General features: G+C 67.7%; 1 protein-coding gene across 2 annotated transcripts; it reads left to right on the top strand.

Moving 5' to 3' along the window:
• Window positions 1–4049: 4049 nt before the first annotated feature.
• Window positions 4050–23068, top strand: CAPN15 (calpain 15). Of its 2 annotated transcripts, none has more exons than XM_051842139.2 (15): window positions 4050–4187; window positions 5525–5625; window positions 7164–7230; window positions 12157–12450; window positions 16902–18375; window positions 18877–19085; window positions 19188–19371; window positions 19442–19665; window positions 20101–20226; window positions 20301–20453; window positions 20773–20934; window positions 21022–21233; window positions 21310–21473; window positions 21548–21726; window positions 21792–23068. In XM_051842139.2, the coding sequence occupies exons 4-15, from the start codon at window positions 12269–12271 to the stop codon at window positions 21967–21969; spliced, it is 3447 nt and encodes a 1148-aa protein (XP_051698099.1). In that variant the 5' UTR covers window positions 4050–4187; window positions 5525–5625; window positions 7164–7230; window positions 12157–12268; the 3' UTR covers window positions 21970–23068. The 2 variants fall into 2 exon arrangements, with proteins under 2 accessions (XP_051698099.1, XP_069920296.1); XM_070064195.1 differs by having other exon boundaries at window positions 20301–20457; window positions 20777–20934.
• The last annotated feature ends 625 nt before the right edge of the window (window positions 23069–23693 follow it).

Here is a 23693-nt window from a genome sequence, read left to right as displayed (position 1 = left end):
TGGCCGGCTCCTTCCTCTTCACAGTCTTTGGGGCAGGGTCGGGGGCCGGGGGACCTGGCCTAGCCTCCCTCAGAGTGGGCCATTGGTCATCCAGAGACCACAGACTCCCCCGGCTCTGCAGCTTGAGCAAGCCAAGCCCTTGGGAGGCCCCGGGACGACACCACTGTGGGTAGGGTCCAGATCCTGGAGCTCTGCCGAGGCGCCTCTAGACTGGGAGGAGAGGCCCCGCGTGTCCTCAGGGACGGCAGGGCAGTGGGAGAAAGCGTCCCTCAGGAGGGCCGTGCACACAGCACCAAGGCAGAGGCTCCAGAGGGGGTCAGGAAGCCCTGGGGGAGGGCAGGGATGAGGAGTGTGCTGCCACTGCGGTCACCGGGGAGGTACCAGGCCTGGCTGCGAGGGCTGCTCTCACCTAAAGGCCCTACAACATGCTTGGAAAGCTGGACTGGGGCTGGCCTTGTGGTGCGGTGGGCTAAGCCTGCGCCCGTGCAGGTCCCGGCTGTTCCTCTTCCGATCCAGCTGTCCGCTATGGCCTGAGGGTTTGGGCCCTGCTTCTGGGAGATCCAGAGGACGTCCTGGCTTCTGGCTTCAGATCGGCCCAGCTCTGGCTTTTGCAGCCACTTGGGGAGTGAACCAGCAGATGGAAGACCTTTCTCTCCCTCTCTCTCTGCCTCTCAGATAAATTTACAAACAAACAAAACAGCCTGGACTGGAACCAGCACTCCTGTATGTTATTAAAAATAATAATAAAAAAACTGGGCCCCCCAGCCCGGGCACCCCTGAAGGGGCAGCCACCCCTCGGCAGCTCTCCTGAGATGGAGAAACAGGGCTAAGGAGACCAGCACACTTGGTTCCAGCTGCTGCCCTGGCCAATGACAAGAGGGATGATGGCCTGGAGGCTGTGCCAGAGGGGGCGGAGAGGTACCCTGGACGCTGAGGACTGAGGAGGAAACGGGTGTGGGCGTGTCCAAGGCCACGCTTCTGCCCCGAGCGTGCGTCTGCCAGGCAGCAGCAGGGCCCACCCCTGCCTAAAGTAGAGAGGTCTCGGGAGGTGAATGGACTCGTGCTGATAGCCCACCACGGCCTGGTGCACCTCCATTTCTTTCCATTATTTTTTTCATATTTATTAATTTATTTGAAAGGCAGAGTTAGAGAAAGAAGGAAAGAGATTTTCCATCAATTGGTTCATTCCTCATATGGTCACAACGGCCAGAGCTGGGCTGATCAGGAGCCAGGAGCATCTCCTGGGTCTCCCACGTGGGTGCAGGGGCCCAAGCACCTGGGCCACCGTCTGCTGCTTTCCGGTGCAGTCGCGGGGAGCTGGATCAGAAGTGGAGCAGCCGGGACTCTTAACAGGTGCCCACGTGGGAGGCCGGCAGCACAAGCAGCAGCTTTACCCACTATGCACAGTGCCAGCCCCTCCTTCCGCTGTCCCAAACTTACGGGGCCTGTCCAGGCCAGGCTGCCCCTCACTGTGCTGCTGTCTCGGGTCTCCAGCCCAAGGGAGACAGGACCCCTCCCCCACTGGGGACATGATGGCCATCTGCAGATAGGAACAGCTTCCCAGGGAGAGTCCCGGGAGCAAACCGAGGTGGTGTCCCCAAGGGTGTCCCTGAGGAAGCCTGTGCCACCAGGTGTGCGGCCACCACCGAGGTGGTGTTCCCGAGGAAGCCTGTGCCGCCGGGTGTGCGGCCACCACCGAGGTGGTGTCCCCAAGGAAGCCTGTGCCGTCACCACCGAGGGGTGTCCCCGAGGAAGCCTGTGCCGCCGGGTGTGCCGTCACCACCGAGGTGGTGTCCCCGAGGAAGCCTGTGCCGCCACCACCGAGGTGGTGTCGCCAAGGAAGCCTGTGCCGCCGGGTGTGCCGTCACCACCGAGGTGGTGTCCCCAAGGAAGCCTGTGCCGCCGGGTGTGCCGTCACCACCGAGGAGTGTCCCCGAGGAAGCCTGTGCCCCTGGGTTATGGCCGCCCGGCCACAGGGCTGCCACACTGGGCGTGCAGCAGGCCGGTGCCCGCTCCTGCAGGTCCTGTGTCCAACCTTCCAGGGGTGGGTCCGCTCTGCCTCTGCCCCTCCCCGCGGGCCCAGCCACTCTGCTGAAGGGACTTGTGGCCTTGTCACCACCTGCCAGACAGCACCCCAGCCCCTCCGCAGTCCTGGGGACAGGTGCAGGGCCAGGGACCACCCATTTACTGCTCTATGCGGTGGTCTGAGAGACAGATCTCCCATCTGCTGGTTCACTCCCCGAATGCCTTCGACACCCAGGGCTGGCCAGGCCCAAGCTAGGACCTAGGAGCTCCTTCTGGGTCTTCCACACGGGTGGCAGGGACCCAACCCCTTGAGCCATCACTGCCTCCGGGGGTGCACAGCAGCAGGAAGCCAGGACCCCAGTACGGGATGCAGGCATCCCAAGTGGTACTTGAACAAAATCCTCGCAAGGCTGGGAGGCAACTTCCATATACTGCCTCTCGCCCCTAAATGCCCTCAACGGCCAGGGCTGGGCGAGGCTGGAGCCGGGTCTCCCACCTCCCAGTGGGCACACAGCAGGAAGCTGGGCTCAGCCGCAGAGTGGGGACTGGAGCCCAGGTGGCCTCACAACCCCCTGCCGGACGCCCGCCCCGTTCTTGGACGCACGGAGAGGCGGTCCCGGGGGGGGGGGGTTGGCTTCCCTAGGTCTGCGGGGCCCCCAAAGCCTGCAGCAGCTACAGCACCGAGCGGCCCCAGTGCACAGCTCTGCCTGCCCACCCCAGCCTCCCCCCGCGCGGGGTCTCCTGAGGGTGGTGCTCACCCCGCCCGTCTCTGCACGCCGCAGGTGGACTGGGTGCTCGGGCACTGGGCCCCCGCCCCGCTGTGGGAGACCTGGTGGTGGCGGGCATTCGGGGACGGAACCAGCACAGCGAAGGCGCCTCTCCGTCCAAGCTTTTCAGACTAAGGAAGTTTCAGTAACTTCGACTTCCCACCGAAACAGGCCCGGACCGTCCGCTAGGCGGCTGCTGCCCTCCCCAGACCGCAGCCATACGTGGTCAGAGGCCACCCACGGCCACCCGGGGTGGACAGGCAGGGTCTGAGGGCCACCTGTGGCCCTGCCAGTGTTCCAGGGCAGGGGGCGGGGACAGAGGCCGTCAGCCGCTCACTCCGGAAGCCACCTCTGCCCTGGCTTCGCCCTGGCCGAAGGCCCTGCCGCGCGGGCTCGGGCCCGTGGACCGACCACCCCTGGCTCCAGTCCATCTTGCTCACAACCTCACAGCACCGCCGCGCTTCCGCGTCGCCCGCTGCACGGCAGGGGCCTCTCCCCACCCCCCGCGGCCGTCCCTGAGGCCCCTGGACATCGCCACGCCGCCGGGGCCCTCCAGGGACCGAGCCCAGCTGCTCGGAGGGCCGGGGGCAGAGGCCCGGGGCTGGGCTGAGGGCTGCGAGCGTCGCCCTGATCCTCTCAGCGGCCCGGCGCGGCGGCAGGCCCGGAAACGGACACTCCCAGCGGCAAGGCGGAGGGACCCGCGTCGGCCGGCGACAGGACCCCCGCGCGGGCGCAGCCCGCCGGCCAGCAGCGAGGGCATTCGGGTGCCCGGGGCGGCCCGAGAAGACGCCCCGCCCACGAGAACACTGCACGCGCCGGCGCCCTCGCGGGGCATTGTGGGAGTGGCAGCCCTGCGCCCTCCTCGGCACCCGCCCCGCACACGCACCCACTCCGCATTAAACGGCTCTCGGGGCGCCGCTGGGGTCCGACGCCCTGCTCTCGGCTGCCGCCCCCGCAGCGCCCATTCGGCGGGCGGCCGGCCCCAGAGGTGCCTCGGGGACTACAATTCCCGGCGCGCCTCGCGCGGCGCCGCCGCTCGGCGCGCGGCCTTGTGGGAGCTGTAGTCCGCGCGCGATTCACAGCGCCGCGTGCGCCCCCGGCGCGCCGTAGCCTCAGGCCCCGGCCGGGCGCTACGCTACGGAGGTGGCGTAAGGCGGGCGCCTGACGCGGGCCGGGGCCGGGGCCGGACCGGGGCCGGACCGGGGCCGGGAGCTGGGCGCCTCTGCGACTGCGGCGCTCGTGGGGCCGCCCTGGCTGCACGGTCGCCGGCGAGAGGGGCCGCGCGGCTCTCCGGAGGCAGGAGTTGTGGATCGGCTGGCGGTGACGAGCGGGCCCCGGGCCAGGGCCGCGCCTCCCGGGCCGCAGGGTCTGAGGCGGCAACGCCGGGCTGCGGAGGTGAGTCCCGCGCGCCGGGCCGGGGCCGGGGGCCAGAGATGGGGACCCCGCGGGGATCGCGGCTGCCACCGCAGGCCTGGCGCGGCGCGGGTGGCCTCCGGGGGCCGGCCCGCCCGGGCTCCGGGTCGAGGGCAGGGGCGGCCGGGCCCTCGGAGCCGGGTCTGCTGCTGCCCCGCCGGCGCCCGCCGGCGTCGGCGAGAGCCCCCAGCGGGCCCCGGCGCAGCTGCGGAGCGCGGAGCGCGTAAAGGCGGGAAGCCGGCGCGGACCCGGTCCCGGGAGTCCCTGGAGGCGGCCGCCGCCCCCGCCTCGCCCCGGCCTGTCCTTGAGCGCCCTTACTGTCCGGGCGGAGCGCCCGCTCTCGGGCCGCCTTCCAGGAGGAGGCGCCGCGCACCGGCCTCCCCGCCAGCCCGGGGCCCCGCGCACCGGCCTCCCTGCCAGCCCGGGGCCCGAGCCCGAGCCCGAGCCCGAGCCCGGGGCCATCCCGCACTTGCTCTTCCCGGCTGCCCTGGGGCTGGAGCTGGGCCGCGGGGAAGTTACGGGAAGCCACAGCTCTTCCTGCTGGCGGCGCTGGGCCCCTGGTGGTCCTGACCGGGAGACCCGTGCCCTGTGGCCGGGAAGTGCTGGCCGGCGGCCCGGCCGGGTCTCCAGAGCGCTGGAGGTCGTGACCCGACTGCCCGGGCCCTGCAGCAGCCAGGAGGCCTAGAACGCGCGTCCAGGCCTGGGTGTGGGGTCCACTAGGGAAGCCTCCAGCGGTCCTGGTCTTGCCAGAGTGGGGGTCGCAGGTGAGGGCGCCCCCAGTGCCTCCCTCCCCCAGTCTGGGCTGGGGCAGCTGAGTGAGCTTCCCCCGCGTGGCGGGCCGGAGAGAGTTAGCCTGTGGCCAGCCTGGCCCAGACGGCTCCTGCAGGTCAGCTCAGCCTGGGAGTCAGGACCTGGAGGGAGCTGCCCGTCTGCGTGCCGGTCCCCTAGCGCCGGGTGTGGAGGGGGCGGGGGGGTCTCTGCCACTTCATCTCCCTGCTCTGCCCTGGCAGGGACAGTGTCCGTGCCAGGCTCTCCTCCTGCATGGCTGCATTCGTCCCCGGCCTCGGGGCAGCACCCTGGGAAGCCCCGTTGACGGATGGGGAAACCGAGGCGGAGGGCCGGAGGGAGCCGAGCCTCCCTTCCGCCTCCTCCCACCACCTCGCCCGTGGCGGTTGGAAAGGGGCCCGGAAGTCCTCGGAAGTGAGTCCTGCCCGGTCAGCAGGCCGAGCGGCCGTGACCCTGCAGTGTGGCCCTGGCGCGCAGGGCCTCTGCTCGCCAGGAAGGCAAACAGCAAACCACTTGGGCTCTTTGAAACACAGGTCCGGAAGCCCGGGAATGGTAGTGACTTGTCCCACCCGCGCTCCTCCTGGGCTGCCACCGGGCCTGGACCGTGAGGCCGGAGTGATGCCAGGCGCAGAGCGTGAGTTTGCTCGGCTTCTTCCTGCAGTGTTGAGTCTGGGCCCTGCACCGCTGCCTGGGCCGCGGCCCTCACTGCCCTGTCCCCGTCGGGCACCCACACCCGCACGGCAGGAGCGCCCCTAGGCTCAGGCTGGCGCGCCCCGCCCGGCCGGCAGAGCGCAGTGGGTTTCCGCGCCGTCCAGCCACCGCCAACTGCTGAGCCTCCCCTGTGCGAGCCACGTGGCCCCACCCTGCCCTGCTGAGAATGCCCGAGGCTGTGCACCCCTGCTGCTCTGCTGCCCCCCTGCCAGCGCCCGCCCTTCCCAGCCCTGCGCCGGGCAGGTGGTCAGTGCGTGACATCGGTCAGCTGCTCACCACGGGTGTCCCCGGCCGTTCGGGTTCTGAAGGCTGAGGGGCCTCCCAGGTGGTCCCGAAAGGCAGCCCCAACCGCGGCTTGGAGTGAGGATGGACTTGCTGACCTGTGCGCCTGCCTGGGTGTCCCACTCAGGGAGGCTGTGGGCTGAGGCCGGGCTGGAGGCCCTGTGACTGCAGGAGACCTTGCGATGAGAGGTCGGGGGGCCCCTGGAGTCTGTCAGCAGCTGCATCGGTGCCTCCGGGGCAGGGCCTGGCCCCACACACCCAGGAGGGGCAGTGTGGGGCCCTCGCTGCCCCTTGCGCTCCCTGAGGAGCCTCCACGGCTTGCCGTGTAGGAAGGCAGATTCCAGGGCACCAGGTGGACTTGCTCAGATCCGGCTGCTGCGACCGAGTGGGCTGCACCCACCCGCACCCCCTCCTGGGCCTGGGAAACAGACCCTGGCCCCGGGGCCGCCGTCTCCGTGTCCCCTGGTGGCCGGCCAGAGGACGCGCCTGGACGGGGCTTCAGGGTGTCCGGGGAGCCAGGCGCACAGCTGCTGTGAAGGCGCGGTGCAGGTGCATCCGCAGAGGCCTGCTCGCTGCCCAGGGGCTCCTCTCACGCCCTCCCCCTCCGCGGGCCCTCCAACGTTGCCCCTTGGGAGGGGGCGGGGAGTTCTGGAGGCCCTGCCCCTCAGAAGAGGTGGCGGGAGGCCCCTCTGAGCTGCTCTCCGGAGCCCAGGCCCGTGACCCCTGTCCTGCCGCCCCTTGGCAGCGGCCTATCTGGGCCTTGTCTCTGTTGGGAGTAGCTTTGCCCCGAGCCGAAGTCTGGAATCCCGGGGGTGTTTGCGCTCCCTGACGGCACCGTTGTTCACAGTTTTCTTGCTGGTGGTGCATCAGCGAGGTAGTGCCAGAGAGGGCGCACGGCTACCTGCCCTCCTGCCGGGAGGCAGCCGGGCCAGGCGGGCATGGCCCTGTGTTCCCTGCGGCGCAGCCTTCCTGGGGCGGTGCCGGGGCCGGCTCCCTGGAGCCCCCAGCCAGCGGCTGGAGCCGTGGGGCGGCAGAGACGTGCGGTTGAGGGAGCGCTCCCTGTCTGCTGCAGGTGGAGAGGGCGTGGCGCGCGTCTCCCCACGCCTAGTGGGAGGTGCTTGTGTGCTTCTGGGTCCCAGAGCCTGCACTTGGCTCACAGGGGGTGTTTCTGGTTTTCAGCGGAGCCTCCACGGGCCACTCCAGCGAGGTCAGCTGAGCCCCGCCTCCCCTGTGCTGCTGTGCTCATGTAAGAAGGAGATGGGTGAGCGAGGGAGGAGGCAGAGACCTCACGGTGTGGTGGCTGCCCCGCTGGCAGCTGGAGTGGCTGGGTGACGCCAGGGCCTGGGGCCAGGGGAGGCGTGGCTGGCGAACTCTCCCCCCGGGCGCCTGTCCTTGCCAGCGCCCAGGAAGCCTGGGCTGCCCTCCCTGGCTCGAGTGTCTGCAGCCCTGCCCGTGGACGGCTGCCCGAGGTCTGTTCCTCGTAGTGGCCCAGGCCCAGGGCGGTCGGGACAGGATCTTGGGCAACCCTGTTCGCCGTCCAGGCAGGTCCAGAGTTGGCTGCAGGCCTTTCGGACTGGACTGGACAGGCTGGGTGCCTCTGGCCAGGGCAGTGAGGAGCTAAGCGCACCCCTCCCCCAGCCGTGTCCTCCTTCAGATGTAGGACAGACGGATGCAGCTTCTTTTTTTTTTCTTTTTGAAGATTTATTTAATTATTTGAAAGAGTTACAGAGAAGGAGAGACAGAGAGAGTTTTCTTCCATCTGCTGCTTCACTCTCCAGATGGCCACAACGGCCATTGCTGGGCCAGGCTGAAGTGAGGAGCCAGGCGCTTCTTCTGGGTCTCCACGAGGGTCAGGGGTGGAAGTACTGGGGTCTTCCTCCTCTGCTCTCCCAGGCGCATCAGTGGGGAGCTGGAGCCGAAGTGGAGCAGCGGGCCTGGCACTGGTGCCCGTCGGAGAGGCCAGCACTGCTGGAGGCGGCTCTGCCCTCTGCCACAGCGCCAGCCCTGCACCTTTATCTTTCAGTGTTCATTTGTTTACGTTCATACACTTGAAAGGGAGGCTGGGGGCCAGGGCGGGGAGACCTCCGTCTGCTGGTTCACTCCCAAAATGAACCAGGCCAAAGCCAGGAGCCTGGGACTCTATCAGGTGGCCCGTCCACACGGGCCCGAGCAGGGGCCCAAGCACTTGCGCCAACACCTGCGGCTTCCCAGAGTGCACAGCAAGACGCTGTATCAAAAGCAGAGCAGCCAGGCCTGGGATGCAGGTCGCGAGCTGCGGCTAACACGCTGCGCCACGGCGTCCACCCCGTCACAGAGGACGGGGACGTCCTCCGGGAGCTCCAGGCTGAAGCTGAGGGCGGGGCCAGGGCCGGGACCCTGTGTCTGGTGCGGACTGCTCTGCAGGGGACTTGGCCTGCTGCAGATAAGCCCGGAGGCCAGGGGTCAGAGTCCAGAGCCTTCCCTGAGGGAGCCATCCAGGTGCGTCTGGCCTTGGGTGAGTCACTCGCACACGCTGGGCTGCTCGGTGGATTTGTGGAGCAGAAAGGGGGAAGTGCTGAGAGTGGGGTGCCCCCTGGGTGGTGCCAGGCCCCGGAGACCCGCTGCCCTGACGCAGCCTGGCTCTCGGCACTCGGAAGCTTCCTGCTAAAGGAAGGCTCGCTGCCCAAGTGCAGGCCCCCGTGCTGGCACTCGTGCCGAGGGCCCTGTCGCTGTGGAGGGGACCTGCCAGTCCCCCCCGGGTGCAGCCCTGGCCTGGCTGCTGGGGGAGGACGGGAAAGGGCTCTCCCCCTGGTCCTGGTCCTCCCTCGTGTCAGCGGGGGCAGAGGCCGAGCTGCGGTCCCCGGCCACAGGGCCTGGCTGAACCATGCCCTGGTGGTGGCTTGTCTTTGGCGTCACATCTGGACCAGCAGCCTCCTGGCCGGGGCACGGTGGCGTGGCCGTGGGTGCTGGGCTGGGCCTGGTGCGCTGCCTCTCCCCTCCCCCACGCCCCCGTCTCCGTGGGGGTGGTCCTGGGGTTGCGGCATGGCGGTGGTGTGGGGAGAGTCCTTAATCAGACTCAGGGCCCCGGGAGGCAGGTGCCTGCCTCAGCCACGGGCTTGGTGGTGGAGTTGTAGAGCAGAGCCCCACCCCTGCCTGCCACATCACACAGGGGAGGTGGGGCCACCGTGAGTCACCAAGGTGTGGTGTGTGGGCAGACACACTGCGGCACTGCACGGCACCAGCCCCAGAGCGTGGCTCTGTCCCCGGGGAGACCAGAGGGAGGGCCCAGGGTCAGCGGATGGAGCTGAGATGGCGGTGGTGGGAGCAGGGAGCGGGGGGCTCGATGGGTCTCTGCTAGGACCAGGCTGCCCCGGTAGAGAGGGTGACCTTGCCCTGCCTACGCTGCGTCCTCCCGAAGAGGAGCCCACCTGCTCTTCTGACGGCTTAGGGAGGGCCTGCCGGTGCCAGGGCTGCGCCTCCAGGTGTCCCCAAGGCCAGATGTAGGCCACACCTTGTGTGAAACTGGGGCAGCCATGCCAGATGAGGGCGGGTCTCAGGGTGTGGCCTGGTGGGGGACCCTTGGCCGAGCCTGTGGGCAGCTCCCCTTGGTCCCCCTGCGTCCCTGTGCCGTGGCCTCTGGCTGTTGCACGTGCTGGTGCTGTGGTAACGCGTGGACTCGGGTTCTGAGTGTTGCTGCCTGCTGTGTGCAAGCGCCTAAAACAGTGTAGTGTGCAGCCGAGCACACAGGTGAGTGACGGGCCTAGAACCTGGCACCAGCAGCCCTGCGGGGAGCGTGGCTCTGCCCGCCCTGTGGAGCCCCTCCCACCCCCGCCACCCACTCCCTCCTCAGAGCCCCTCCCTGGGCCACCTGCTTACCTCTGTGCCTGGGCCCTGGAGGGTGGACGAGACCTCGTCTTCCGCTCTGTGGGTTCCATCCCCAGCGTCCTGGCCAGGGGCTCTGCTGTGCTAACAGCCCCAGGGCTGCTGCCCAGTCCTGCCACAGAGGCGTCCTCCACTACACTTCTCACCCCCACACGCCCCAGAAGCCTGGGGGGGGGGTCCCAAGGGGAGCCCTGGAGCCCACTCACCCCCGATGGGCACTGAAACTGCCCGAAGGCCCTGTCTTGTCCCCAGCCGGAGGACGGTCTCACCACCCCATGGGGGCCTCTCCTCAGGGGATGTTTGGGGCAACATCGGGCCTGGGAATCACCCAGGTGCCCAGGGCGGCTCTTCTGGAGCCGGCAGTCCGAGACCCGTCTTCCTGTAGGCCGTCTCTCCTCTTTGTCCCACAACAGGAGACTGTAATGTCTCCACCCTCCCTGGGGAGGCCCATCCCTGACAGGCTGCCCAGGACTGCTGGACACCTCTCCCAGGCCGGTGAGGGCATCGGTGAGGGCAGGGGGTCCTTGGAGCTGCTTCGTGCAGGGCGCTGCGTCCTCCACGTGGGACCCAGGTGTCTTCCCTGGAGGACGGGGCAGGTGGTCCCCGGAAGCGGGTGGGTCGGTGAGGCTGGGGGACTGAGGTGTACAGCCCTCTGCTTTCCGGTGAGTGTGGCGGAGCAGCTCGTGCCACCGTGGCTGCTCTGCCGGCCATGGCTCCCAGCCCCGAGCACTCCGCAGTGCAGAGGGGGCCCCAGTGTCGTGTCTGACCCTGGCTGGTGTGGGACTGGCGGCCTGCTGCTGAGCGTGCCGTGTGCCGTGTGCACTTCGCCGCTGGCACCCGTGGCATGTCCACGCTGAGACACATACAGCACGAGTTCTGGAGCCCAGCCAGAGAGCGGTGCCGAGTGTCTCAGAAGTACTCCGTGATGACGTCATACCACGCCGCGGCTGCTGGGAGATCTGAGCCTGTGTCTGGCTCCTGTCCCCCCAGTCGCCCCCCTTCTAGGACCACACGGGCGGCACCTCCAGCTCTGACATGGAGATCAGGGAGCAGCTGTGTCCCAGGAAAACTGTGGACACTGGAATTTGGATTTCATGTCGCTTTCGCCTCCCAGAGAGTATCATTTTCCTGAGTGTTAAAGTCGTCCTCAGTGTGCCTGCTCTGCCCGTGTGCTCCGTGCACCCGGTGCTGCTAGTTTGACCCAGTGCCGGCTCCTGAGTTCCAGGGACTTCATTCAGAAGTGGGGAGAAGGGAGCTGTGGCCCACGGGGTGGAGGCAGACGGGCAGCTGACAGACCACGGTCAGCAGGTCAAGCTGCCACCGGGACACCCGCATCCCACAAAGGAGGGGCTGGGTTCAAGTCCACCTGCACTTCGGGTCCAGCTGCCTGCTAATGGACGTGGGAGACAGCAAGTGAGGGCTCCAGTGCTCGGCCCGTACCCACGTGGGAGCCCTGGATGAGTTCCTGGCTGTTGGCAGCGTTCAGGGGATGAAACAGTAGATGGAAGACATTTCTCTCCCTCCCTCCCTCTCTCTCTGACCTGCTTTCCAAGTAGATGAAAATAAACGTTCAAAGAAAAAAGAGTACTGACGAGGAAGAAAGCCAGCCAGCCAGCGAGCCAGCCTTGATCCCTAGGCACCCATGCACGTCACTCACGTGCCAGGAGGGTGTCAGGGTCTCCCCCTCAGCCACAGGGCCCAGGATAGTGTCCCTGGAAGCCGGTCCCCTGACAGAGGCCCCGGCCGGCTTCCGCTTCCTCTCCAGCCACCCAGGAGAGGGCGGTGAGCCTCTGGAGGGAAGGCCCGGGCCACAGCGGACTCTGGTCTCCTTGGGTTTCTGCAGATGGGGTCCTGCCTGGGGTGTAGGGGTTTGTTCTGGGGGCTCCACAGTAGCACGTGGGCAGCAGCGCTGCCACCCGTCCCCTGCTGCTGCGGCCTGGCCCAGCCCTGCTCTCTCCCTGTTCCGCGACCCCCACTTGACCCTTTGTTCTGCAATAAAGCGCAGTTGTGTGATCTCTTTGGAGACCAGAGACAAGCGATGTGGGGGTTGATGGGTCTTCTGGGCAGGGTGGCCTCCATCCTGGCCCCAACACCCTGCAGGCTGTGGCTGGCTGTGGCCCCGGCCGTGGGTGGGCCCCCATGGCACAGAGGGACACAGGGCACCTCCCCACGTGGGCCCATCCCGGGCCACTCAGCATGCTGGGAGCTTCTCCCAGGGCTCTGAGGCTTCGTGTGTGAGGCTTTGTGTGAGTCATGCTGTTTTTCTCTTTTCGCTCTCTCTGTTTATCTTTGTTGTGGTGTCGCTGACCAGCCGGCCGCCTGTCTCCGGCGTGGGCACTCTCCTCCCTCCATGCTCCACTTCGCCCGCTGCCGGCCAGAGGTGACCAGGCCTGGCTCTCAGCGTGGCTGCTGTCAGGGGGGCCATGGGGAGCTCTGCCTCCTCCCTGGCCACCGAGACCGAGTCGGACCACGGCTTCCCCGGGGGGCCACCCTACCCAGGGCCCCCGGCAGCGGCTGGCTGGTGTAGGAGCGGCCCTGGGGGGCCTGTCTGGGGAGGCGCCCTGGTCACCCGGCAGCACCAGCCCCTGCACCCCCGGGCCCGCAGGTAAGAAGGTGGGGAGAGGGTGGCCCTGAAGGGTCTCTCGGGTGCTTGCAAAGGGGGGTCCGCCTTAGGGTTCCCCAGCAGCTCACTGCCAAGCAGACGAGAGCTGAGAGGCCCTGGGCTGTGTGTGCCCTGGTGGACCAGGTGTGGGGCTGGGGGAAGCAGTGGGCCCTGGACCCCTGTGGCTGCCTGCTGCCCACCTGTCTCTGGTGCCGGTGTGCCGGTGTGGCTGATGTGGGGCAGGTCGCCCCCTCCCTGAGACCCCTGTCCTGTGGCCTCACCAGACTGATTCCTGGGGCTTGGGGGGCCTTGGGGCGATGCGGCAGTAGTAGCCCCTGCCTTCATGGGGTTCTCCAGCTTGTGTTCCACAGGCACAGGCTCCTCCCTCTGCCCTCCGGGGAGCTGGCACGGTCAGGCCTGGGGGGTCCCTGGTGCACTAGCGAGGCTCTAGGCAGGTTGGCGTGTAGGGCCAGTGGTGGGGGTCCACCCTAGAGAACGAGGAGCTGGGGGCAGTCTTGAGGTCCTGAGAGGGATGCTGGGAAGCCGGCCCGTGGCTGACACCATGGGGACAGTGGAGGAAAGTAAGGGAGGTGCCTTCCCCGCTCCTGTTGCCGCCACACTGGCGACGCTCCGCTGAGCAGCTCTGTTGAGATGTAACTCGGTCACCGTCAGACCCCACCGTGAGCCACAGTGGGCTCCTGGGGTCGGGTGGCCATCCCACAGTCCAGTGCCGCAGCGGCTCTGTCGCCGCTCGGCCCCAGACCCGCCCACTGAGCTTCCCTGGAGAGCTGGGCAGTGGAGGCCGTCTTCAGGCCCATCCCTGTGGGCGTGGCTGAGGAGGGCCGCTGGCTGGCTGCCCCCGCCTTGCTGGTGAGGCTGCCGATGGCCTGGTTCGCTCTGCGTGGCCCGTGCTGTCCTTTCTGGGGCGGATGCCTAGGAGCGAGTCCCTGGGCCCAGCTTAGGTTGTAGAGCTTTCTGGGAAGCAGCCCAGCTGTTGCCCCAAGTGGCTGTGCCCTTGGAGCTCCCCCAGCGGTGCTGGGCAGGGGCACTCGCTGCTGTCGTGACTGACCTCTGCCTTCCTGGCACACTCGCGTCAGGGTCCTGAGGCATTGTGGCGGGAGAGCAGCCTCCTCGGAGGCCATTGCCCGCCGCGCGTGGGCTCGTGGGCTCCATTTTTTCCAAGTTTGTGAAAGTGAAGGCTTCTGAGGTTCAGAACTTGGTTCTTCCGAGTCGCATTTTTCAAATGGACCTGGATGTGGTCTCTTGGCCTGTTGAACCGTCAGTGGTGCAGACGTGCGGGAGCCCTTCCGTCCTCCTCTGGAGAGGACGGGCACTCGGTCCGGGGTCCCAGCCCGTGGGAGGCCTGGCCAGCTGGAGCACCCCAGGCAGTCTGTCCACTGCTGCCTGGCAACAGGCCCTGCACTTGGCACTCGGCTTAGGGTTGCCTGGGCCGCCAGAAAGTGGACTAGTGCTGGCCTTGGCTCTGGCTCCAGGGAGAGAGTGGAGCAAAGACCAGCAGCAGCAGAGGTATAGGTCCTACCGTGTGTGTGCGTGTGAGAGAGTGTGCGTGTGAGACTGAATGAGAGAATGTGTGTGTGAGAGACTGAGAGAATGTGTGTAGAGGGTGTGGGAGACAATGTGTGTGTGAGTGCGAGAGACTGAGAATGTGTGTGAGCGAATGTTGGGGGTGCCTGTGGCACCCTAATGTCTGCTGATGCAGCGTGCCCCTCCCCGGGTTCCCGCCCCAGACAGCTGCCCGTCCACGTCTCCTGAGAGCTCAAGGCAGAGCACCCAAGTCAGATCAGGGGCAGGTGCAGGTCGTGACCCCGAGGGCTCCAGGCAAGGACCACACAGAGGGGACGTGTCTGGTCGAGCAGAAGGCAGGTGGGGACACTGCTCTGGGCCCACACGAGCACAGGACAGGTCTGGCAGACCCCCTCACCGGGCTCTGACAGCAGGCACTGGGGCCAGGAAGGCACGGTGGAGAACCCTGATGCACTGGCGGCTGCCCACGGCACTTCAGGAAAGCACGTGCTGTCACCCCAGTGACCACCCCCAGGTGTGGCTGGCACGGCCTGCACTCTCCCCTCTAGCCCACTGTATCCGACCCTCTGCCCTTGGTGCCGCTCACCTCGGTCACCAAGCAGCCGGCCAAGCGCTGGCTGCCTAGGGCCACAGCGATGAAGACCCGCCCAGGACGACCCACCAGTGAGTGGAATCTGGAGCACTTCATGCCCTAAGCGGGGTCCATACCTCCGGGAGCATGGGCAGGAGCCCCCGAGGCATAGTCTGCCATGGGCACAAGGCTGAGGTGCCAACTGAACCTAGTGCCCTCTGTCCCCTGCAGGATTGGCAGGGGCCGTGCAGCTGTGCTGCACAGCCAGCCAGGGGCTTCCCTTGGTGTGGCCTGCACGGTGTCTGCCTAGGAAGCCCAGGTCCTCGTGGACCACCGACCCCTCAGCTGTTCCTAGGGAGTTGTGTGCCCAGTCCTCGTGGACCACTGACCCCTCGGCTGTTCCTAGGGAGAGGTGTGCCCAGTCCTTGTGGACCACTGACCCCTCGGCTGTTCCTAGGGAGTTGTGTGCCCAGTCCTCGTGGACCACTGACCCCTCGGCTGTTCCTAGGGAGTTGTGTGCCCAGTCCTCGTGGACCACTGACCCCTCGCTGTTCCTAGGGAGTTGTGTGCCCAGCCCTCCTGGACCACCGACCCCTCGGCTGTTCCTAGGGAGTTGTGTGCCCAGTCCTCCTGGACCACTGACCCCTCGGCTGTTCCTAGGGAGAGGTGTGCCCAGTCCTGCCCTCACCCTGTGCACAGTGCAGAATGCTGCAGCCAGGTTCACTGGAGGTGCTCACTTCCTGGCCACTTCAGGTGGACGTGGGTACTCCAGTGGGCAGCTGTGAGTGGGACTGCGTGTTGGCGACACCAGGCGACGGGCAAGCAGGTCCTTTCTCCTGGAAAGTGCTTTGACTTGCCTGTAGGAAGAAGAACCATCTCCTTTTCCTGGAGCCAGTTTCCTACAATGCGGCTGCTGCCACGTCCTGAAGTTTGGCGTGTGCGGTGCGCGGCGGTCGAGCCCGGCGCAGCTGGGGGCTGCTTTGAGTCTTCAGGCTCCGGCCGTGGGTCTTTGACTTCCAGGCTGCTTGGTGGTTTGGCCTCACCCCTGGCCCCTTGGTCCCTGCCTCTAGCATATGAAGGTGGGAAGGGGTCAGAGCAAGGACCCTGAGGAAGGTGGAGCCAGGGCCCTGCTCAGAGGCCATCTGGTCACCTGTGTCCCCTCTGCCTTGGCCAGCCTGGCGGAGAGGCCTGTGAGGTGTGGCTTGTGGGGTCCTTGAAAGAAGGCGGCACCCCCAGAGTCTCTGGTCCCTGGCAAGTCTCCTCCAGCTGCAGGAAGGCCACTGCCTGTGCTTCCCCAGGGCCAAACTTGGTCTTAGGCACTGCTTTCGCCTAACGCCTACTGGGCTGCAGACAGAATCCTCCTGGTTCAGTTTGCTTCCCGGGGTGGCTGTAGGCCCTGTCGTGTCCCTTCTGCCAGTGTTTGCCAGAAGACCTGTTGTGAGATGACCTAGGAAGGGCCCCTCGTCCACCTCTCCCTGCCTTGCGGCCAGCGGGGTGGGAAGGGTCCGGCCAGCCCAGTGGGCTCTCTGGGCTCTGCAGCCAGGCCAGGGGCCCCTGTGTTTCTGTGAGGGCACAAAGAAGTCGAGTTGTCTCCAGGCAGATTGCCAAGACTTACTGACAGAGCCAAGGTCCAAGCTGACCTGGGCCTGGCTCCGTCTGGGGGACCCCTCTGTCCAGCTGGGCCTGTTATCCCTGCAAGAGGAACAGGCATCACAGAACTCATTCTTGGGGGAATTTTCTGCTTTCTATAGTGTTTGTTTAATTATTTATTCTTGAAGAGGTCTGGCTGGCACGTGCAGTGCTAGGAGTGCAAGCTTTGTGTGCTGCTGTGAAGAACAGCCGATTTTCCTGCCAGGCTGAGTGCTACAGTCTGGGGGACTGGTACGGTGTGGAGCCCCCAGTGCTCTGCCTGGCCCCATGGCCCCACGGGCACATCCCACTTTCCCTGCCACGGGGCTGGGCACTTCCCCTTCCACACCCAGCACCGGGCTGTGCGCCAGGCTGCAGACGCCTCCTCTGAGGGGCTGCCTCTCCTTGCGTTGTGCTGCCCTGTCCTCAAGGTGGTGACATCAGGTGCCCGGGCAGTCCCCAGCCAGGCCCACCCTGCCATCTGTGCCACGTGGGCACGGGGGCCACTGAGCTGTGGCCCTGTCCTGGGCAAACACTTTAGAACCTCTCTTCTGACAACAGCCTCCCCCCCCCCAGATGCTCAGCCAGGGGTCTGCTTGGGCTGGAGCTCTGGGCAGCACCAAGCCCCTCCCAAGACAGCCATACCGGCCGTGTGTGCAGGCCGTGTGTGCCCTGGGGGGCCGCACTGATGGTGGGTCTTCTCTCGCAGCCACACCCACTCGCCCGGGTCTATGGCCGCAGTCGGGGAGTGGTCCTGTGCACGCTGCACCTTCCTGAACCCTGCTGGCCAGCGTCAGTGCTCCATCTGCGAAGCTCCCCGGCACAAGCCCGACCTTGACCAGATCCTGCGGCTCAGCGTGGAGGAGCAGAAATGGCCCTGTGCCCGCTGCACGTTCCGGAACTTCCTGGGCAAGGAAGCCTGCGAGGTGTGTGGCTTCACCCCCGAACCCCTGTCTGGAGCCTCCCTGCTGCCCATCATCAATGGGGTCCTGCCCAGGCCACCCACTGTCCTGGTGGAGCCCAAAGGCAGCTGCAAGGAGGAGCCGGGGCTGGTGCGGACAGCGGGGCTGGCGGCCGTGGAGCCGGGCGGAGGACGCCCTGCGGAGCAGCAGGAGCAGCAGCAGGAGCAGGAGGAAGGGGTGACGGAGCCCAGGAGCGGCTGGGCCTGCCAGCGCTGCACGCTGCTCAACACTCCCGTGGCCACCTCCTGCTCCGCCTGCGGTGGCCCTCGAAAGCTCTCACTGCCCAAGATCCCTCCAGAGGCCCTGGTGGTCCCTGAGATTCTGGCCCCTGCTGGCTTCCACATCGTGCCGGCCCCGCCGCAGCCGGTCCCTGGGGAGGCTGCCGAGACTGACCCTCCATCCAGCAGCCAGGGCCCAGCCGCTGCAGACCAGGAGCCCCCCCGGATCCCGCCCTTCAGCCCCTTCTCACCCACTCTGCAGAACAACCCCGTTCCTCGAAGCCGCCGGGAGGTCCCCCCGCAGCTGCAGCCGTTGGTGCCTGAGGCTGCACAGCCTTTGAGCTCCACTGGCTCCAAGGGTGCCCCCCAGGGCCCAGGGCGGGCTGGGGCAGGGGCCTGCCGCCTGGCAGAGCTGCTGTCGGCCAAGCGGCTGAGTGCGCTGGAGGAGGAGGCGCCTGAGGGCGGCCCCTCCCGCGGTGAGGCCTGCAGCCCTGCCCCGAGCAGCGGCAGTGACGTCATCGACCTGGCAGGTGACTCAGTGCGCTACACGCCCTCCAGCCCGTCCAGCCCTGACTTCACCACCTGGTCGTGTGCCAAGTGCACACTCAGGAACCCCACGGCAGCCCCCAGGTGCACAGTGTGTGGCTGCTCCAAGCTACACGGCTTCCAGGAGCACACGGAGCCCCCCGCACACTGCCCTGACTGTGGCACCAACAAGCCTGGCCCCTGTGGTGGCAGCTGCGGACGGGGCCCCTCGGCTCCCAGGGCAGCTCGCCTCCTGCCTGAGCGCCCGGGCCAGTGGGCCTGCCCTGCCTGCACCCTGCTCAACGCACCCCGGGCCAAGCACTGTGTGGCCTGCCACACGCCCCAGCTCCTGGTGGCCCAGCGCCGGGGGGCCGCCCCGCTGCGGCGCAGAGAGAGCATGCACGTGGAGAAGCGGCGGCAGACAGACGAAGGCGAGGCCAAGGCCCTCTGGGAGAACATCGTGGCCTTCTGCCGGGAGGTGAGGACCAGGACCGCCGCCCGGGCTGGCTGGCCTCGGCAGCCCCGTCTCTTCCCGCGGCCTCTCCTCGGCCTCCTGTGGCCGCCGTGCTCTCTCCAGACCCACTTCTGTCCCTGCTGCTCCCCTCAGAGGCCCTGGGCTCTGACCAGGGACCTGCCTACCTCCTGTGGTGAGTCGGCAGCAGCTCTGTCGCTGAGGCTGAGCACCTAGCCTGGCGCCGAGCGCAGCCTCCTGACCGGTGTCCCTGCTAATGAACCAGGGGCGGCATCTGCCCACCTGCCTTGGCGCTCAGGGTCAGCAGGAGGAACTGTCTGTGCCCGCCCTGGGCAGGGGCCAGGGCGGGTCAGTGCTGCGTCCCCCGTCCTAAGAACCCATCTGTGCGTGGGTTCCCTTTGCCCCTTCCCCGCCCGCGCGTCTGCTGTCCTCAGGCACTCTTCCCTCTGCCCTCCCTGGCCGGAGGCCGCCCCGCCTGGCCTGAGTGTGGGCCTGTGGTCTCTGTAGAACAGCGTGAACTTTGTGGATGACAGCTTCCCCCCTGGGCCTGAGTCTGTGGGCTTCCCTGCGGGGGACAGCGTCCAGCAGCGCGTGAAGCAGTGGCTCCGGCCCCATGAGATCAACTGCTCCGTCTTCAGGGACCACAGTGCCACGTGGTCCGTCTTCCACACCCTCCGGCCCTCGGACATCCTGCAGGGGCTGCTGGGGAACTGCTGGTGAGGCTCTGGGCACCCCCTCCGGGCAGGGAGACCGAGGGAGGGCGGGGAGGCGGGCAGTCCGGCCACAGTCGCCCCGCTGAGGCCGCTCGGCTACGCCAGGTTCCTGAGTGCTCTGGCGGTGCTGGCTGAGCGGCCGGACCTGGTGGAGCGGGTGATGGTGACGCGCAGCCTGTGTGCGGAGGGTGCCTACCAAGTGCGGCTGTGCAAGGACGGCACGTGGACCACGGTGCTGGTGGACGACATGCTGCCCTGCGACGAGGCCGGCTTCCTGCTCTTCTCGCAGGTGGGGGCTGCCTGCGGGGCCGCGGGGGGGGGGGGGCGGGGCAGCGTCCTGACTCCGGCCCCTCCCCTAGGCACAGCGGAAGCAGCTGTGGGTGGCCCTCATCGAGAAGGCTCTGGCCAAGCTGCATGGCTCCTACTTCGCCCTCCAGGCAGGGCGCGCCATCGAAGGCCTGGCCACGCTCACCGGTGCCCCCTGCGAGAGCCTGGCGCTGCAGGTCAGCTCCACGAACCCCCGAGAGGAGCCCGTTGACACTGACCTCATCTGGGCCAAGATGCTGAGTTCTAAGGAGGCTGGGTAAGAGGGGCGGGCACTGCCATGGTGAGGAGTGGTGGGAGAGGCAGGGGCAGTGCCCTCTGGCTGACCACGGGAGACCAGCCGGGGCTGGTGTTCCCACCCGGGGAGCCCAGTAACCACCTCCCTGTTGAGCCGGCGGCACGAGCCCATGGAGGTGCCTGGTGGGGGGGGCTGTGTTCTGAGACCATCCATGTGCTGGTCAGCATGCGAGTACCCCCAGCCCCCTGGAGGGAACCTGTCGGGAGGGTCCAGACCCCACCCCCGCCCCCCGTAGCCCCAGCCTACAGGAAGAGGCCCTCGGAGCTGAGCTGGCCGCTCAGAGGCTGCCCGCCCGGCTGGGTCCTGTGCTTCTGCACGGGCGGGGCGTTCCCCGCCATCCCGCCTGCGCTGGTTCTGCCGCGCCGGCCCGGTCGCAGGGGCTGCTCTGCCGCACAGGTTCCTCATGGGCGCCTCCTGTGGAGGGGGCAACATGAAGGTGGACGACGCTGCCTACGAGAGCCTGGGGCTGCGCCCGCGCCACGCCTACTCTGTGCTGGATGTCCGCGACGTGCAGGGCTCCAGGTGGGGGCTGGGCAGGCCCGGGTGGGCGGGAGCCGCGGGGGCGCGGTCACAGCCCTCAGTGTTGCGGTCCGCAGGCTCCTAAGGCTCCGGAACCCGTGGGGCCGCTTCTCCTGGAACGGCAGCTGGTCAGACGAGTGGCCGCACTGGCCGGGGCACCTGCGCAGTGAGCTCATGCCGCATGGCAGCAGCGAGGGCGTCTTCTGGATGGAGTACAGCGACTTCATCAGGTACCTGGGCACAGGCCCCCGTCCGTCCGGGCTGAGTCCCTCCCTGGGCAGGCGGGTAGGCCTGGGTCCACCCTCACAGGGGCTCAGGCACTGGCCTTGGAGCCTTGCTCTGCGCGGGTCGGCGGGGTGTCTGCCGTCTGCACAATCCTGGGCCCAGTGCCCTCTGGTGGTGAGCAGGGGCCTCGGCCGGGTGAGGCGTGAGGCCAGGGCTGGGAGAGGACAGCGACGCAGAGAGCCTCCTGTCTGTGACCTGGCTGCCCCGGGCTGCTGTGTCCAGCGGGCTGGGCAGTAGACTGCACGCAGCTCTTGCCACCCCCAGGTACTTTGACTCCGTGGACATCTGCAAGGTGCACTCAGATTGGCAGGAGGCCCGGGTGCAGGGCCGCTTCCCCAGCACGGCCAGCGGGCCTGTGGGGGTGACGGCGCTCACGGTGCTAGAGCGCGCCTCGCTGGAGTTCGCCCTCTTCCAGGAGGGCAGCAGGTAGGCATCAGGCAGGGTCGGCTCCACCAGGTTGAGGTCCCCCATGGTCACGGCCACTGGCCCCAGCCCACGATCTCGTGCCCACAGGCGCTCAGACACAGTGGACAGCCACCTCCTGGACTTGTGCATCCTGGTGTTCCGAGCCACCTTCGGCAGTGGCGGCCGCCTGAGCCTGGGCCGCCTCCTGGCCCACAGCAAGCGCGCGGTCAAGAAGTTTGTGCACTGTGATGTCATGCTGGAGCCGGGCGAGTACGCCGTGGTGTGCTGTGCCTTCAACCACTGGAGCCCCGCCCCGCCGGGTAACGCCCCCGCGCGCCCTGCGGCCCACCCATGGGGAGGGCTGCCAGCTCCCTCACTCACACCCCCCCCCCACAGCCTCCAGCCCTTCGGCAGGGATCCCTCGAGCCGCTGAGCCGCCTGGCCACGTGCTCGCCGTGTACAGCTCGCGGCTGGTCATGGTGGAGCCGGTGGAGGCCCAGCCAACCACACTGGCCGACGCCATCATCCTGCTCACAGAGAGCCGAGGCGAGCGGCACGAGGTGGGTGGGGTCCTGGGGGGGTGGCCGCAGGAGGGCACCCCACCCCTGCCTGACACATCTGCGCCTGCGCCCAGGGCCGTGAGGGCATGACCTGCTACTACCTGACACACGGCTGGGCGGGGCTCATCGTGGTGGTGGAGAACCGGCACCCCAAGTCCTTCCTCCACGTGCAGTGTGACTGCACCGACAGCTTCAACGTGGTGTCCACACGCGGCAGCCTGCGCACCCAGGACAGCGTGCCGCCCCTGCACAGGTGGGCAGCCCCCGCCCCCAGGCCCCTCAGGCCCCCAGCTGGTCCTCACCAGCCCCCTCTCCCAGGCAGGTCCTGGTGATCCTGTCCCAGTTGGAGGGCAATGCTGGATTCTCCATCACCCACCGCCTGGCACACCGAAAGGCGGCCCAGGCCTTCCTCAGCGACTGGACAGCCTCCAAGGGCACCCACAGCCCCCCCCTCACGCCTGAGGTTGCCGGCCTGCACGGGCCCCGGCCGCTGTGACCACAGTGCCTGGGCTGGGGGCTGCGTGCGAACACACCACCCCTACATGCACTTTACGAGGGAGACCCGACGGAGGACGCTTGAACCAGAATCTCAGGACCCCGCCCAGGGAGCCGGTGCCGCCCCGAGGCACAGCTTCCCGTGGGCCCCTCTCGCCCCTCCCACCCCCACCCTGAGCACCCACAGTCCGCCTGACCAGGCCTCCCGGCCGCCTTGCAGAATACCTCGAGCCAGGTGGACTCCACACCAGCCCCTCCTGCCTGCTACGGACCCAGCTGGGCTGCCCCTCCCCCCGGGACGTGGGGACCTGTGCCGGGTGAGGCAGCCAAGGCTCCACACAGAACCAAATCTGCAGGGTCAGGCTGGGACCCCGGGGTGAGACCCGGGACTCTCTCCCGGGGAGCTGTGAGGTCAGAGCCTTCGCACCTCAGTGTGACCCCACCAGGCAGCGGGGGTCCCTGGAGGCACATGGCCCCAGGGCCTGGCCCCCAAGCAGTGCGCCCCAGGAGGCAGGTGCCTCGGTCCAGGGCTCAGGGCTGGAGAGCCCCTGCCCAGCCGCTCCTCCCGCAACACTATGCAATTCCTGGAGCGCCGGCAGGATCGAAGCCATGACGGGCGGCAGGTCGGGCAGCCGGGCCCAGCCGTGCTGTCTGCTGCTTTGTCCTCAGCACCCTGAACACTGCTGGGTCCAGCAGAACCCTTGGCCAGCACTGGCCTTGGCCCTGCCGCACAGAGGGACCCCCTCCCCAGCCCCACTGCCTCTCCCACTCCTCCCCAGAAGCCCAGGGAGCTGAGCTGCCCTCCTGCCCCTACTGCTCGTGGAGGCCCGAGCTCTCCTGTGGATGTCCGAGCCCGCCTTCCGTCCCCTCCCGCCCCAGGCAGCAGGCAGCCCCGGGCCTCCCGGGAACATCCCCCTCTCCCTTTGGGCCTCCTTGTACTCTGAGCTGTGAATATTTTTAACCCTGTAAATAAGGCCAGCTCTTCTCACACAGAGACTATTTTATCAGCCGTCCCTGTCCCAGATGGGTCTAGCTGGTTCTCCATGGGTGGCTTCTAGACTCAGGCACCAACGGACCAAATAAAAGCGTTTTGTTTTGTAGCGACGCCTCCTGCCTGCTGCCCTCCAGGGACCAGCTCGGTGCCGCGGTGCTGGCTGCCGAGGCCCTCCCTCCTAGGTGCCCCTGGGCAGGGTCCTGAGGAGAGGAGGCGTTGGGGGGCCGGGGGGAGGCTGCAGGCACTCCCAGCAGGCCCTGGTGCCGGAGGTTGGCCTCAGAGCCTGAGGGTGTCCGGGTGGCCAGGTGTAGGCGCCGTGGGGAGGACCAGGCGTCCAGACCCTGCGAGCCAGGAGAGGCCCTCAGCAGACGGCAGGTGTGCCAGGTCCTCCCGCCTGTGTCCAGGGGGTGGGGGTCCTGAACCCACCCCTCACCCAGCAGAAGCGGGAGTCCGGGGGCTGCTGGCGAGGCGCCTGCTCCATGCCCTCGACCCCTGCTGGCCTCGTCCCAGGGTGGGCCCCTCCCCGGGGCACAGGTCCCACGCAGGGTTCGTCCAGGCTGTGGGCTGGCAGGAGGCGGAGGTCCCTCCCCTGGACGCAGCTCCGTGTAAGAGGCCTGTCAGGGGCCAGCCTATCGAATGTGAAAGCAATTAAAGCCACCAGCAGTGTTTGCTCCGGGCGGGCCTCGGGCAGCGGGGAGCTGCCACAACACATCTCACCTCGGCGCCCGCAG

Source organism: Oryctolagus cuniculus, chromosome 19, assembly GCF_964237555.1.
Source record: "Oryctolagus cuniculus chromosome 19, mOryCun1.1, whole genome shotgun sequence".
NCBI lineage: Eukaryota > Metazoa > Chordata > Mammalia > Lagomorpha > Leporidae > Oryctolagus > Oryctolagus cuniculus.
Note: the sequence above shows the minus strand (reverse complement) of the source record. Positions and strands in the feature narration are given on the sequence as shown.